Raw genomic sequence first — 15,000 nt, 5'->3', positions numbered from 1 at the left:
CTTCATCTTCATCTTCATCTTCATCTTCATCTTCATCTTCATCTTCATCTTCATCTTCTATCTATCCACTATCCTCTAATCACGACCTTCCGGTTTAATTACACTTTTTTACTGGCTATTCACAACCTTACATTTTCAAATCGTTTTTAACAGAAAAAGGAAACAGTCGTCATGTATACAATTCAGATATTAATATCAATTTATCGTTGTATATGATCAAAAGAAAATTTGTTCATACAACAAATTTAACCAATCTGCGAAGAATCACTCACTTTTGTCAATTTGCACCCCCCCCCTTCGCTCCCCCTTTTTTATACAAACTTTCACGAATTCGGAGGCAATATATAGACGGATATTTATAGGTTACTAACATGTGATATTATGGTTGCATAATACTGGTTTGTGTACATGATATTGCAACCTAGGTAAACTCTGAAATCATTAAATATCTCTGAAACTGTGTTTGTCGCGCACGTCTTTCAATCTTTCAGACTACAATATGGATAGCTAAGGACACTTAAAGACATTCTGACTGATTCTAAATGTATACACCTATTAAAACACATAGCTAAGGACACTTAAAGACATACTGACTGATTCTAAATGTGTACCACTATTAAAACACATTATCATCGCTGACGTTTCAAGCTACAATAGATGCAACTGGAATGCTTTTTGAATCTGTTTTGTTAGATATACAATGACTTTTTACCTTAATACCAGACACCCTGAACAGTATTGTATCACCTGTTGGTACATGTATTTGTGTAGTGTACATGACATGGTACAACAAATCAAATCAAATATTTTTTAAGGTCCGCACCCTAAAATCAGAGCCTCCAATACGAACATTATTTCAACTTTTTACTGCACTACTTATAGAAACAATCCGACCAGTAATTAACACGTTCATTGTCTGGTTATTTGTATTTGGGTGAATATATATAAAAATATCACTCCAGTTACTGGTAGTAACAGCTAGTGCAGCTTTTAGTCGAGCATAAATATATATTTTTGCATGTATTTAAATTATATCAGAATTTGATAATTTCAGAAGCAATGCGTTGCAGTCCTTTTTTGAGTCTGTATATCAGAAGTTTCCTTTTTCTACCAATATTGTAGTACATCCAAGATTTTAAATAAATGCGTGACAAATACAGTTCTGGCGATGTCTGATGAATTCGAATGTAAGATAAGTTTTTTTTTTGTTCACACAGATACCAAAATTGAATGGACTTATAAAAACACAAATTGTAGTATAAACAACGCCATGCTAGATATACTGGAATACTGGAGAGAAGGATACTTTGCAATTGTAGGTCCCGGATGTTCATGTGTCCATGAAGGAAGAGTGGCATCATCAATATCCATGCCACTTGTTGCTTACGTAAGTACACCAACAAACCATACGTCAACACACTTGTTGCTTACGCACATCATACGTCACCACACTTGCTGCTTACATAAGTACACCAACAAATACAAATGTGAACACAAATCAACATCACTGTCTGGTGAAACAAGGGAGATACAAACCCAGAACTGTTTATTTGTATTCACAGTAATGAGATAGAATGTATCATTTCACATGTTTACATTATTGGTGCCTTGGGTAATTCATTCCTGAAAACGTAATGAGATGGAAAATAATCATACTGCGCATGCCTAATTGAAACGACACATAGTCTTTCTAGTAACTTCACAAAGAGTACGTTTTGCCTCAAATCGTCATATCAATTTTCAGATGTGTAACGATGATGGCGTCAACGACAAAGGAGAATACGAATTTAGGACATTTTATCGAGCTGCACCCCATGGATCAAACGTAGCACATCCGATATTGGCTTTGTATAAAGCTATGGACTGGAAAATTACATCAATCATAGCCTCGGACGAGGCTATATATCATAGTACTTACAGTATGGTCAAAACAGTGTTTGGGGAGAACGGTGTCATAATACATCATTACGAAACATTTCGAGGAAGGTATTCACCGGATGGGAATGAAACGTCACCATTTCCGAATATCATCAAGTCTACCAAAGACTTGACAAGAAGTGAGTATTATAAATAATTGTAGTATACACATGCACACACACATGTACCCGTATGTAACCAGTACAACATGTCATGCATATTCACTGAGAGATCGTAAACCTAGCCATCTGGGAAAGAATCAGCGACAGGGGATTAGATAGACACGCAGCTAATATAATAGGGAAAAAGCCCAGAATAAGAAATGCTAAATAGGAGGGTAAAGGTGGGGAAAAAGACATTATTGACAGATATATATCAAAATACAGAGAGAGAGAGAGAGAGAGAGAGAGAGAGAGAGAGAGAGAGAGAGAGAGAGAGAGAGAGAGAGAGAGAGAGAGAGAGAGAGAGAGAGAGAGAGAGAGAGAGAGAGAGAGAGAGAGAGAGAGAGAGAGAGAGAGAGAGAGAGAGAGAGAGAGAGAGAGAGAGGGGGGGGGAGAGATAGTGAGAGAGAGAGAGAGAGAGAGAGAGAGAGAGAGAGAGAGAGAGAGAGAGAGAGAGAGAGAGAGAGAGAGAGAGAGAGGGAGGGAGGGAGGGAGGGAGGGTTTGTATCTCGATTATACTACACTTAATCTATCACGGTGTTACCTCTCATAGTTTACCTATTTCTCGGAGAAGTGTCCCAACTTCGGCAATTTGCTGTCGACATGTACACAGCTGGGCTTCTGGCGAGTGGTGAATACATGATTGTCGGAATCAGTATAGATTATCAGTTTAGACGAAGTCAGGATTATTTGGGTAAGTACAATAATAGAGTGATTCATGTTTGATTTTTTTAAATAATATATCCCTTTATAGGTGGCTATATTTCAGCTAAGTAGAAGGGGTGTTGTGTACACCTGCCAGCCCAATATGTATATCACCCGTCTTGTTTTCAAGGACATTGTCAATCTTTAATTTCCCATAGTCTTATGAGTAGTCGGCGGCCATATTGGATTTGGCGGCCATATTGAATTTCTAAAATGTCTAACTTTTGATATCATTTTGACCTCTCTCTGTTAAATTTTCAAAAGACTGTTTTCTTGATTTCAACCAAGAATGGGCTGGAAATTTCTTGCACAAAGTAAAAGCAAAAGTTTGAAGAGTTTATTTCAGATGTTTAGTCTACCTAACTGTAAATAATTTGAATCATTAATAAAATTATGCAAAAATATTAGGCCCGATTTATTACCACTGATATATATATTTGCATAAAAATGTCAACACTCTATTTCAAACAGCTGGTACTGATCCTAGTATTGTGGATAAGGTCTTCAAGTCAGTTTTCATCATCGAAGTGCAGCGACCTAATCTTGCATTTGAAGAATTACAAGCATACAGAACTGATATGCAAATTAGATCAGCATTAGTGACAGGGATGCAAGTCGACTTATCGATGGTATGATGATTATTTATATGACTATATCTTAAAACTTGAAATCTTGAAAATTGACTTTTAAGCTTGAATATTACAATGAACTATTGTGTATAAATTTCAACCTATAGCTATTACCTCAGACTGTAATATGAATCGTATTGTTCAAAAACATCAGGCTTGTCAAATCAATGAGGTAGTCCCCATTCAGATGAAAACGATGTTTCTCAATTACGCGAGATTTCGCAGTCTCGCGAGATTTCATTTTTTTTTTGGGGGGGGGGGAATGATATTAAAAACATAACAAATAAATGAATATATCCGAATGGGAATGTGCCAGTCTGTGCTACCTTAACACGTGACTTTCTCTGCCTGCGCTTCCGAAGATTATCGAACAAAGCCGATAGCGACGAGTTGTGTGTTTTTTGCAGTCTAGCCTAAAGATGTAGCTGGACTTGTCTGAAGTTGTGTGTTAGTTAAGATAACAACGAGAACTGTTAAAACGATATTCAACTAGATCGAAAGCTGAAAATACAAATCACATTAAGTATATATGAAACAGGGTGGTAGGTACATTTGCCCAGGTTACTGGATCATATCTGGTATAAATGTCCGTAGTAATTGCAAATTTGAATAACTCTTTTTAGTGATTCTCGCGTTTATTTTTTATACTTTTACTATGAATACATCGGGAGCCTGAAGTTACACTGCGCGCTGGGTGCTATATGTGAACAACACTCTTACAATAGTGTACGTAATATCACATTAACAACATATTCCACCCTCGTAAATCTTGTGCCGAGGTTGTGTAAATGTGGTATGAGACAAAGTCCCATTTTGACTAATTTTGCCGAAGGTGATGTTTTCCCATGGGGCAGTATAAAGTACTTTACCAAGTGCTATCTCTGGACACACGTGATGGTCAGGTAGTTGGATCACAGATGTGGTAAATGTTCTATAAATATGACAAATAAGACTTTGTATACTGCGATCGGTTTTTCTATCTACCCTATATTACTTTATTATTATTTTTCGTTGCATTGACAGTGGGACAACCGTGCCTTTTATGTGTATGATGCTGTAATTCTGTTGTCGACAGCTTTGAACAATGCGTTTGCATCTGGAATATACTCCCAGAAGAACATGGTTCCTTACTTTGGAGGCGTAACATTTGACAGTAAGTTAGCCTTATTATGCGTAGAATTCTTCATTGTCACATGGTATAAAGGCATACCGAAAAGCTCACGTACTTTTCCTTTGCCACTTTTATCGTGTCATGATACTCATTTTCAAAGTTGTTATTGCCTAGACAAGTTGAACTTCGGAAAATATGCTGTGTTGGTGCGCCCTCATCAGTCTTGCATACCCCCTCTGAGAAGACCGCTGAGGGCAGAATGACATAAATGTACCAGGTGTCTTATAGGTTAGGCATACCTAGACTTGCTATAGTCAAACATCAACTGAAATCTCAGAAACAGAGATTCGCTAAACCTTAAACTGTATTCATTAAGCAAACGAAGAGGATTTTCCGGGTATTTTTGTCATATGAACGTCTAACACTCACAAGTTTATTTGGACGATACTATGATAAACATGTATGTTGTTCACATAGTAATTATAACTCCGTGAAACTATTTATGAATACGACAATATACAACGAGATCTTCGCACTACCTGTGTTATCATGCTTTGCAACAATTGTATATATAGTTTCATTGACCAATTATTATCACAAACGATCCAGCGCGTTGTTCATTGTATTGCTACTGAGAGAGAATCGCAAAGCTCGTTTGGTGAGTGAGTCGCTCTTCTCACAACTTCATTTTAGAGCTGAGACATAAGTTCTGTCAATAGTTCCTCTATTTGGGAACATGTTTGTCTGTTCTCATAGGTATTACTAATATATCATTACAACTGAATGCCTCTGGACACGCAATTGGTGAATATGACCTTCTGAATTACCGGACAATAGATGAAGGGACTTACATCAGCGACGGTAGGCCAACGTATACCATACTTGGTTCAAGTAAAGGTATGGTACGAATTGGTAACTTCCCTTACCAAACTGACGGCTCCAGGGTAAGTTCAAAATACTACTTTGGAAAACAGGCTATCGACAAACTAAGATCGAAACAAACTGTTACAACAGTACATGTTGCCACATATTGATATAGACTACTGACTTACGTTGATATACTTTCTAGAGTCGTACCTCTAATTATAAGTTTTCTTCAAGTGCCCACATTTTCCTATTCTGTATTTACACTATCTTGATTATAATACCTACATAACTTATATGCAAATTCGGTAAACAGTACTTATTTGGCATCAGTTTACAATCTATACGTGAATTCCTGAGCAACGTCAATGAATGAGTTATGAACTTGGCACATGGTCAACTTGAATAAGTTCACTGAGTTATTAACTTGGCACACTCCAATAAATGAGTTTAACAGATTTTGCACACGACCAATAAATGAGTTATTGACTTGGCACACGGCCAATAATTTTATGAGTTACTGACTTGGCACACGGCCGATAAGTTAGTTATTAACTTGGCACACGGTCAATAAGTGAGCTACTGACGATGCACGCGGCCAATAATTGATTTGCCGACTTTGTACAAGAACACTGAGATATAGACGTAACTCGTGACTAAGAATGAGGAAGGAACATTTTACTAGAAAGAGTTATTGCTACTTCATCTGTTAACCATTTTAAAACGTGTATTGATAACATCTCAGAACAGGAAGGGGTCTTTATAAACCTCAATGGCTTCCTACCCCACGCAAATTCACGGTAAATAAACTATTTTATGTTCAACAAGTTTACACTAATGTTTTAAAATACTGTTCTATTATATATATCTCACCAGATATTTCAGCAAACCACCCATGTGATACGTTGGCCGACGGTGGGTGGTAAACCCAGAGACGCACCCTACTGTGGCTTTGATGATCCCAAGTGTATAGGTGACAATATCAACTTTTCCCATTGACAATCATACAAATGATATCGTCAGACATCGCCGAAACTGTGTTTCTTACTTACATTAACACGAAAATGTGGGTGGGGACAACAGAATGACTCGTTACCAGTTTCATGTACTACTTTAGATAGACAATGACACCATACATTCAAATGAAAACGTAAACCAAAACTAAAGAGTATATAGTTTACAAAAATGCCTTCATTTCCTGGAGTGGAGTTCCCCTTTAAACAATAGCCTCGGTATGAACGCTAAGGATATCTAAGCATTTTGGAGCAATACTGAGTCTAAATATACTTGTAACTATTCACCGGCACAGATGAATCTTCACGATCATAAACAACAAGACCCAGCATTGTTTGTTGGGCAAGGGATAAATACACCAAGAACTTCCCGTGTACAGAAGGTATGTTCGAAGCCAGATCGATTTGACAATGTTTTGTAACTCGTTCTCAGATATAGACAGGTTTGTCGCACGATGTAGAATTTGTGAAAATGAATTTTCAGGGTCTCCTAAACATAAAGAAATGTGGCCAGTATAAAACCAACCTGTCCTTTTAGTAGTTCCCTCTAACGCTATCATGATGTTTCTTACAATCAGATGACCTTAAGCCTGTCATTGGAGCCTGTATTGGGGCTTGTATCTTGCTGCCTCTATTATATGTATATGGATACAAGTAAGTGTTTTTTTCATTCCTTAAGTTCAACGTTTTGAACATAAGTCCTTTAGAATAACTGTACTACTGTTGCCACCACGTGACTGCAAAACCTTCTTTAAAGTTTGCTGTTGGCAAAATGCATGTATTAGTATTGACATAAGGGTTTTGGGTTCCGTTTCTTAGCAGCACGTATCCACAATCTCATTTGGTTGATGGCAATTAACAAACCATTACATGGGTTTCTTGGGTGGGAGTGGGGGTGGGGGTGGGGGTGGGGGTGGGTCAATACGTCGTGTAATTTGAAGGGACACAAGCTGAGTTTATACGTATTTGGGCGTAGTTCTTGCTGCATATTTAAAAGGTACTCGTAACATTGTACTTACTGAAGCACACTTAGCCATCACTTGTAATTAACTGTAATTAACTCAAACCTGGTGTCAAAAAATAAATTAACAACGATCCGATGACGTAATTTATTATACGTATAAAATGTTCAGTAAATTCCTACTAGTTTCTTATTGCACGCACAATAACAAACTTTTTACACAAGCATTTAAAAAAAATGTTTTGCAATATTTTGAGTTACAAACATAGACTTGGTATAAGTTATTTCATATTGTTTGAGTAAACAAGCTTATAAACTCAACCTGTGTCACTTTAATAGGCCACAATGACTTCAGAGTGTAAAGAAGAAGCTTCTTGATTGGTCAATAAGTTGCAGGTTGATGGCGCATTTTGGCAGTGCAAGCCAATGAAGGGTCTGTATGCTACTGTGCACGTGAACGCGTTCAGTGCCCTATGTATTGGACCCAAGAAACATTATTTACACCGGTGTGTGTATTTTCACAAAATGGTAGTCTAATTGTGAGGAGCGCCCTCAGTTTCGCCCACAATTTCTCATATTGTGTGTTGACCTTTAAGTAGTACGTAGTATTGATTAAAGAATAGATACATATTATCAACTTATTAAGTTCAAGTATAAACTAAACTTCAGATTATAACAATGATTTGTCACAATAGAAAGCGACAATACAAACTCGATCTGGACAATATGGTATGGATAGTTACATGGAAAAGTATCAAGTTTGAAGATACCGAACAAACGACACAAGCCATTGGCATGAAATCCATGGCAACAGGTTCAATGTCACCTCCTAATATTTTAGGTAGACAGATACAAATAGGTAAATACAAGGTAAGCATAAATACAGACTGAGAACTGGAATTGATAAATGAGAACAATCTTTGATGTTTAATTTTGAAAAGAATTATTCTACAATGATTTATTGTACTCGTTTTATACTCTTCACGATCGAATAGAAGGAACACTTACATAACGAGTAAGGATGATGGCAAGTGTTTTGCATACATACATACATACATACATACATACATGCATACATGCATACATACATGCATGCATACATGCATACATGCATACATGCATACATGAATACATACATACATACATACATACATGCATACATGCTTACATGCATACATGCATACATACATGCATGCATGCATGCATGCATGCATACATACATACATACATACATACATGAGAACATTGACACAAAGAAACGTGTTGACTTTTCTCTATTGATTTGTGACAGGGCAAAGTGTGTGCTGTGAAAACAATCAACAAACAAGTTCGAATAGAGCTGAGCGGGGATCAGAGAGTGGAATTGAAACGTGTAAGTTGATATCAAACAACTTATTCGATATGAGTAGTTCAATCAATCAATCAATCAATCAATCAATCAATCAATCAATCAATCAATCAATCAATCAATCAATCAATCAATCAATCAATCAATCAGCCAACCAACCAACCAACCAACCAACCAACCAACCAGTTTATGTTATAATGGCATTTATATTATCTAATCCCAAATTCCTTTCTTCATCCCACAGATCAGAGACCTTCACCATCCAAATCTTAATCGATTTATTGGCGCATGCCCATATCATCCTCATATATGCATATTAATGGAATATTGTTCTCGGGGTAGTCTACAGGTAAAGTATGGTTAATAACTATATGAACTTGGTCTTGTGTACATACAAAAATGTATTGTTGGAATCCTGTATAACTTGAAAGTGGACCACTCCCAGGAACTAATGACAGTTTTAAAATATAGATTCACTCCAGGAACTAATGACAGTTTTTTAAATATAGATTCTAGAGAGTCAATTCATGATTTCACGTCAGTGCATAAACTACATGCGACTGCCGAGAAACATCACATTTTATGTTGTTTCATATGCGCATGCGCTGTAATAGTAGTGATCCCTTGTTTGGTCAGAGGAGTCAGTAGACATTGGACCACTGCTAGGACAATGTATGTGAAACAAAGTTTATGTTGGTGTTTTTAAAAAACTGTGCGAAATGTGTGACAATAACTCGTTACCTGACTCTCCAGAGCCCAAACGTTATGAACCCCCCCCCCTGTATTTCCTGTTCTTGGAGTAGCGTTCCTACTGAAGATCGAACCTCTTGCATATGTAATTACATCACAAAGTTTGTGATTGATATATCGCAAATTGAAAATCAAAATTTAAGGTCAGCATCATCAGTATGTCATCTATATTTGGACGTTTCACCTCTAGGACAGTTTATTGTTGTCATTTTTTTCTGTAACGGATATTTTTTGAGTTGATATCTGGATGATACAAACTATGTCTAATTAATGCAGATGTCCTGAACGTAAAGACGCGTTTTATAGAATGGTGCCGATACATGAACAGTTTGGTCGGACCCATAGTTATCAACCACCACCGTTACTATACTTCTTGTTTATCACATTTTTTTCAGGACATCTTGGCGAATACCAGCATAGAGCTAGACAGCATGTTTAGGGCGTCGTTGATAGCAGACATTGTGAAGGGGATGAAATACCTTCATGGTAGTCCTATAAAACAGCATGGTAACCTGACGTCATCCAATTGTGTTGTTGATAACAGATGGGTCTTAAAATTGACAGATTTCGGGATGCATCTATTTAGGCAAGACGAAATACTGGACTATCTGAATGAAGAGGATGAGTATAGAAGTAAGACTTTTCTAAATTTGTTACTTGCTCACATCACTTTGTTTTTCGCCTAAGTGTTTTTTTTTAGCAAATGCACACAGTGCCAGCTAGACGGGATAAACAAGGACCCATGTGTGTCATGGCCGTCATCAACTAAATTCTTTATAAAAACTGGGAGTTCTTTGGTCGAAGACAAAAATAATACTTTTTCGAAGCTAAAATGCGATTTTTTAAGTGAAATATTAAGTTACATACATATTGGATATTATTCAACTTAGGGCTTCAAAATGAAATTTCCAGGATTTCAGCCAATCGCAATTTAAAAGTTTTTGTCAACCATTCTAAAGGGTTGCTGTGATGAGTACTTGGTTCAGATCATCGACTAAGGGAGTTGACTAGGGGTTTGGTCCATGTCAAATTTTTTCGAAATATTAATATTAACGGGGTAAATATAGTAGGAATTATAAAGCATAATTTTGTCATTGAAAACATTTAGAGTTATATATCAGTGCAATTTTGTTTTGTTGTAATTTATATATATAAAAAAACAATCATAATTTTCAATCTACAGATACATATTGGCAGGCTCCCGAATGTTTGCGACACCCAGGGATTTTGAAGGATACAGTTGTGCAGAAAGCTGACACGTATTCTTTCGGAATGGTACTAACGGAAATATATACCCGTGAGATTCCATACTACTTCAATGATGAAGACCCAGAAGGTAAAAATAAAACAAAAAGAAACACCCCCCCCCAAAAAAAAACAACAACAACCAACAACAACAAATAAACAAAACAAAACAAAAAAAACAAAAAAAAACCCAACCACTCCCTACATACACCCCTCACACACAACAATAAAATCAAAAATGTTTTCCTAAAGATGAGTATAGTGAATTTCAGTAACGTTTTTGGCTATTCTTTGTCAAAGGAAGAAACGATAGATTGGTAAAAAAAAAATAGCGATGAATCTTTAAACAGCGTACAGCTACATCTGTCTTATTACTATTGCACGCTTTCAGTTATTTTTGAGAGAGTGAAGAACGTTGAATCACCACCCTTTCGAGCGGACATAGCCGACATGCCAGAACTAGCCCCAGAATGCGTTATGGAAACCTTAGATCTTTGCTGGGCAGAAGATCCGGATAGACGCCCGAGTTTCTCCAAAATTCGACGGATGCTGAGTCCATTGCACGACGGTCTGTAAGGACAAGTTATATTTTTAAATTTAAACCAATTTAAACTGAAACAGAACGTATTAACGTTGCTAAAAACTATGTGCTGTTGTATTTCAACATCTGAGGCGACACAATTCTTACCAAGATTGTTACAGACCTGACTGGTCAGACCTGTTCCAAGCCTGTTACAGACCTGATAAATTTCAGTAGTGTCAGCTACAGAAGTACATGATAATAGTATCAACCTTGGTGATGTGAATACAATAACAATAATTACAGTTTGTTTTGTTTTGTTTGTCTGTCTGTCTGTCTGTCTGTCTGTCTGTCTGTCTGTCTGTCTGTCTGTCTGTCTGTCTGTCTGTCTGTCTGTCTGTCTGTCTGTCTGTCTGTTTGTTCGTTCGTTTTTGTTTGTTTGTTTGTTAGTGGTGTCAGCTACGGTTTGTTTTTTAGTTAGTGAGTTTGTTTGTTTGTTTGTTTGTTTGTTTGTTTGTAATGTTCTCTTATTATTCTTTTGCTTCATAGGAAACAGAATATTATGGACAATGTGATTGATAGAATGGAGAAATACACCGACAACTTGGAACAGATAGTTGACGACAGAACTGAAGAACTCAAATTCCAAAAAGATAATACAGAGGAATTGTTATCTCGTATGCTACCATCGTAAGTTTAAGAATGACCGTTGCACACTGACCTGGCTCTGAGAGCGCTTTGAAAGCCTTGCCAAATAGATGGTACATAACAACATGAGGGGTAATATGACGTCTACTAGTGTCTGAATAAGGCCAGACAATAATTGTTTTATAACACAACACATACTCAAGCACATCCTACCATTTCCTGCATATCACAGACACATTTAGTATTTAGTTGTTACCACTAATTTCTTCTAGTACATCAGTCACATAGAAATAAAATATTTGAGGGCTGTGTCTCCTACGAAGACTTGTCTTATTGAAAACAAATCATTGGTAGGACTCCCAGAAGGAAACTCGTAAAGATTTGGAGACATATTGACCCATGTAATATTAAACAAATACATACACAACCTGAGACAACTAATTCACACACCGAGGAAAGGAAATTACAAGCTAAATGTGAAAGACCCAAAACATACCTCTGAAAGAAATGAATCTAACCTCATAACCAACAGGCAAAGAAAAAGAAATATGCACTTAGGGAAATATGTACCAATATCGTGGAAATTGGTGCACTTCTAGATTTACGTAACGGTAAACTGCGTGAACATTAAACTTGGAGAAATGTAAGTTTGTAGGGAAAGAACATTGTATACGTGATGCAAAATACAGTAATATACAAAATATGGATTTCTTTATTCAGGTCAATAGCAGCTCAGTTAATCAAAGGTATCACTGTGTTACCAGAAGCATTTGATATGGTGACTATCTATTTCTCTGACATCGTTGGATTCTCAGCCATGTCTGCAGTTAGTACGCCACATCAGGTGAGACTAGGAGAGGCCAATATTTTACAGAACGATATGTTGACATATGCAACTATCGTTTAATGTACATGTGTGGGTTGTTGTCTCTGTTTGATATCTTTGAACATATGGAAATCCGATCGCGACATGCGACATGTGAGCTGCGACTTGCACAACTGCGACTTGCACAACTGAACTGCGATCTGCGACTTGCATAACTGCGACTTGTCAGCCTCGATTGTTGTTTTATAACACAACACATACTGGTTGTTGTAGCGTAATCCATGCCCGAGATCCATGGTCTGAGGTGGATAAACTTGAAAAACTCATTCGACGATATTTCAACAGCGTTTTCACTGGAGTTATTAAGCACTTATGACTCCGCATTAGCCATTAATATTCCTTGTTCATGTATTGCATATACATTTATGTTGACTCCAATGCGATAGTAATAACCACCAAATGAGGCACAATTGAAATTGGTGTCTCTGAAATCGCACGTAGTGTAGGCTCTGTAAAACCATAAAATAACTCTCCAGGACTCATAGTTTATGAAAATAGCTTTATTTCTTTGAGTGGTGTCTTTCTTCAATGTTCAGTATAGCTCAGAAACGTTGTAACAAACACAATTTTGCAGATGAATCGTATCCCAATCAGTTTTTTTTCGAAGATAGACTTACATCCAACATTTTTGTTTTAAACTCAAACTTTCAGATTGTGGATTTTTTGAACGACCTCTACTCCTTATTTGATGGTATTATTGAGAACTATGACGTCTACAAAGTGGAAACCATTGGCGACGGTTACGTCATAGTCTCTGGTCTACCAACTAGAAACGGTATATACCACGCAGGTGAGATTGCGTCAACGGCCCTACATCTACTGTCGTCCGTAGCCACATTCAAGATACGCCATCGCCACGATGACATTTTGAAACTTCGCATTGGAATACATTCAGGTGAGAGCGCCATCATATGACCGGTCACGTGATTCAGTTTTTTCAGACAACTGCAAGACGAGAATTCGAAATTTTTCACAATGCCCGAAATACCTTTTTTTTTTTCCAAAATGTAAAGTAAACAAACTTAAGACTGTGTCAGATAAAAAATGTATAGGTCAACAGAACACAGAACTGCAGTGAATATGCTCATTTTAGTTAGGGTTTGATTTATACGTGAGAGACACTGGAAATGACAGACAAAACGCTGTTTTGATATGTTACTTTACAATTGTATCACAGTATATATTGGAATATTTTATTGTGTGAAATTGAGAATTAACATTGTGAATAATATTTACTTTTTTTGCTGAATTATCGTTACTTCGCAAACGGCATCGTCAGTTTTGCTGGAAGTCATGTGAACTGATAGAACGTACACATGGTAGAAACGAACACATGAATTGTTTTCCAGTAACTTTTGATTACATTTGCAATACATAGGTCCAATTGTAGCTTGTGTGGTCGGTCTAACCAATCCGCGCTACTGTCTGTTTGGAGATACAATTAACACTACGTCACGAATGCAGTCCAATGGTCTAGGTAATAAGACAATTTTTTTTCATTTTTTTCATTTTTCAGAAAAAAAAATCATTCCCACAAACGTGTTTCCTAAATATTAAATAGTAAGAACTTCCAGGTCGACGGAACTAAAGGCAACAAATTAAAACCACCACGGGCATACCACCACCACCACCACCACCACCACCACCACCACCACCACCACCACCATAGAAACCTTGTATAAACATACTTAGTCTTTGGTGATTGTTGTCTGCTACTGAGATATACACTGTAATAAATGTACTATGTACTTTACATACTGATAGCTCTACGTATATCGAGTGATAATTTTGAATTTGTCATATCTTCAGCCCTGAAAATCCACGTTAGTACACAGTGCAAAGAAATACTAGATAAGATCGGAGGCTATGCAACAGTTGAACGGGGTTTTGTTACTATGAAGGTAAGGAAAGAGAGTAGTATATAGTGTAGCACAGTATCGTGCAGTGCAGTGCGGCGTTGTACAGTGCAATGTAATGATAAGTGCAATGTAGTGCAGTGCAGTGCAGTGCAGTGTAGTGTAGTGTAGTGTAGTGCATAGTATAGTATAGTTTAGTGATGTATTGTGTAGTGCAGAGTAGCACATCGTGGCGCAGTGCAGTGCAGTGCAATGTAGTGTAATGCAGTGAAATATAGTACAGTACAGTGCATATGATAGTGCATTGCTGTGTGGTGACTTTGAGTAAACTTAGGTCATTCTGTATTCGTATCATACAAAAGCATGACAAGACACAGTGGTATTCA

The 15,000-nt window shown here is 37.1% G+C and overlaps 1 protein-coding gene across 1 annotated transcript in view; it reads left to right on the top strand.

The window, feature by feature from the left end:
• The window catches only part of LOC144445885 (speract receptor-like), a 15,652-nt gene that overhangs the window by 445 nt on the left and 207 nt on the right, over positions 1–15,000 (top strand). The window contains exons 2-19 of the mRNA XM_078135526.1: positions 1,218–1,387; positions 1,745–2,057; positions 2,632–2,772; positions 3,255–3,412; positions 4,436–4,565; positions 5,280–5,467; positions 6,697–6,783; positions 8,031–8,231; positions 8,653–8,733; positions 8,954–9,058; positions 9,855–10,092; positions 10,643–10,795; positions 11,096–11,276; positions 11,774–11,914; positions 12,593–12,716; positions 13,410–13,653; positions 14,137–14,235; positions 14,568–14,659. Coding sequence (XP_077991652.1) covers positions 1,218–1,387; positions 1,745–2,057; positions 2,632–2,772; positions 3,255–3,412; positions 4,436–4,565; positions 5,280–5,467; positions 6,697–6,783; positions 8,031–8,231; positions 8,653–8,733; positions 8,954–9,058; positions 9,855–10,092; positions 10,643–10,795; positions 11,096–11,276; positions 11,774–11,914; positions 12,593–12,716; positions 13,410–13,653; positions 14,137–14,235; positions 14,568–14,659 — 2,846 coding nt within the window. The remainder of the gene's footprint in view (positions 1–1,217; positions 1,388–1,744; positions 2,058–2,631; positions 2,773–3,254; positions 3,413–4,435; positions 4,566–5,279; positions 5,468–6,696; positions 6,784–8,030; positions 8,232–8,652; positions 8,734–8,953; positions 9,059–9,854; positions 10,093–10,642; positions 10,796–11,095; positions 11,277–11,773; positions 11,915–12,592; positions 12,717–13,409; positions 13,654–14,136; positions 14,236–14,567; positions 14,660–15,000) is intronic.

Source organism: Glandiceps talaboti, chromosome 14 (genome assembly GCF_964340395.1).
Source record: "Glandiceps talaboti chromosome 14, keGlaTala1.1, whole genome shotgun sequence".
NCBI classification, from domain to species: domain Eukaryota; kingdom Metazoa; phylum Hemichordata; class Enteropneusta; family Spengelidae; genus Glandiceps; species Glandiceps talaboti.
The sequence above is the reverse complement of the archived record's forward strand: the minus strand, read 5'-3'. Positions and strand labels throughout refer to the sequence as shown.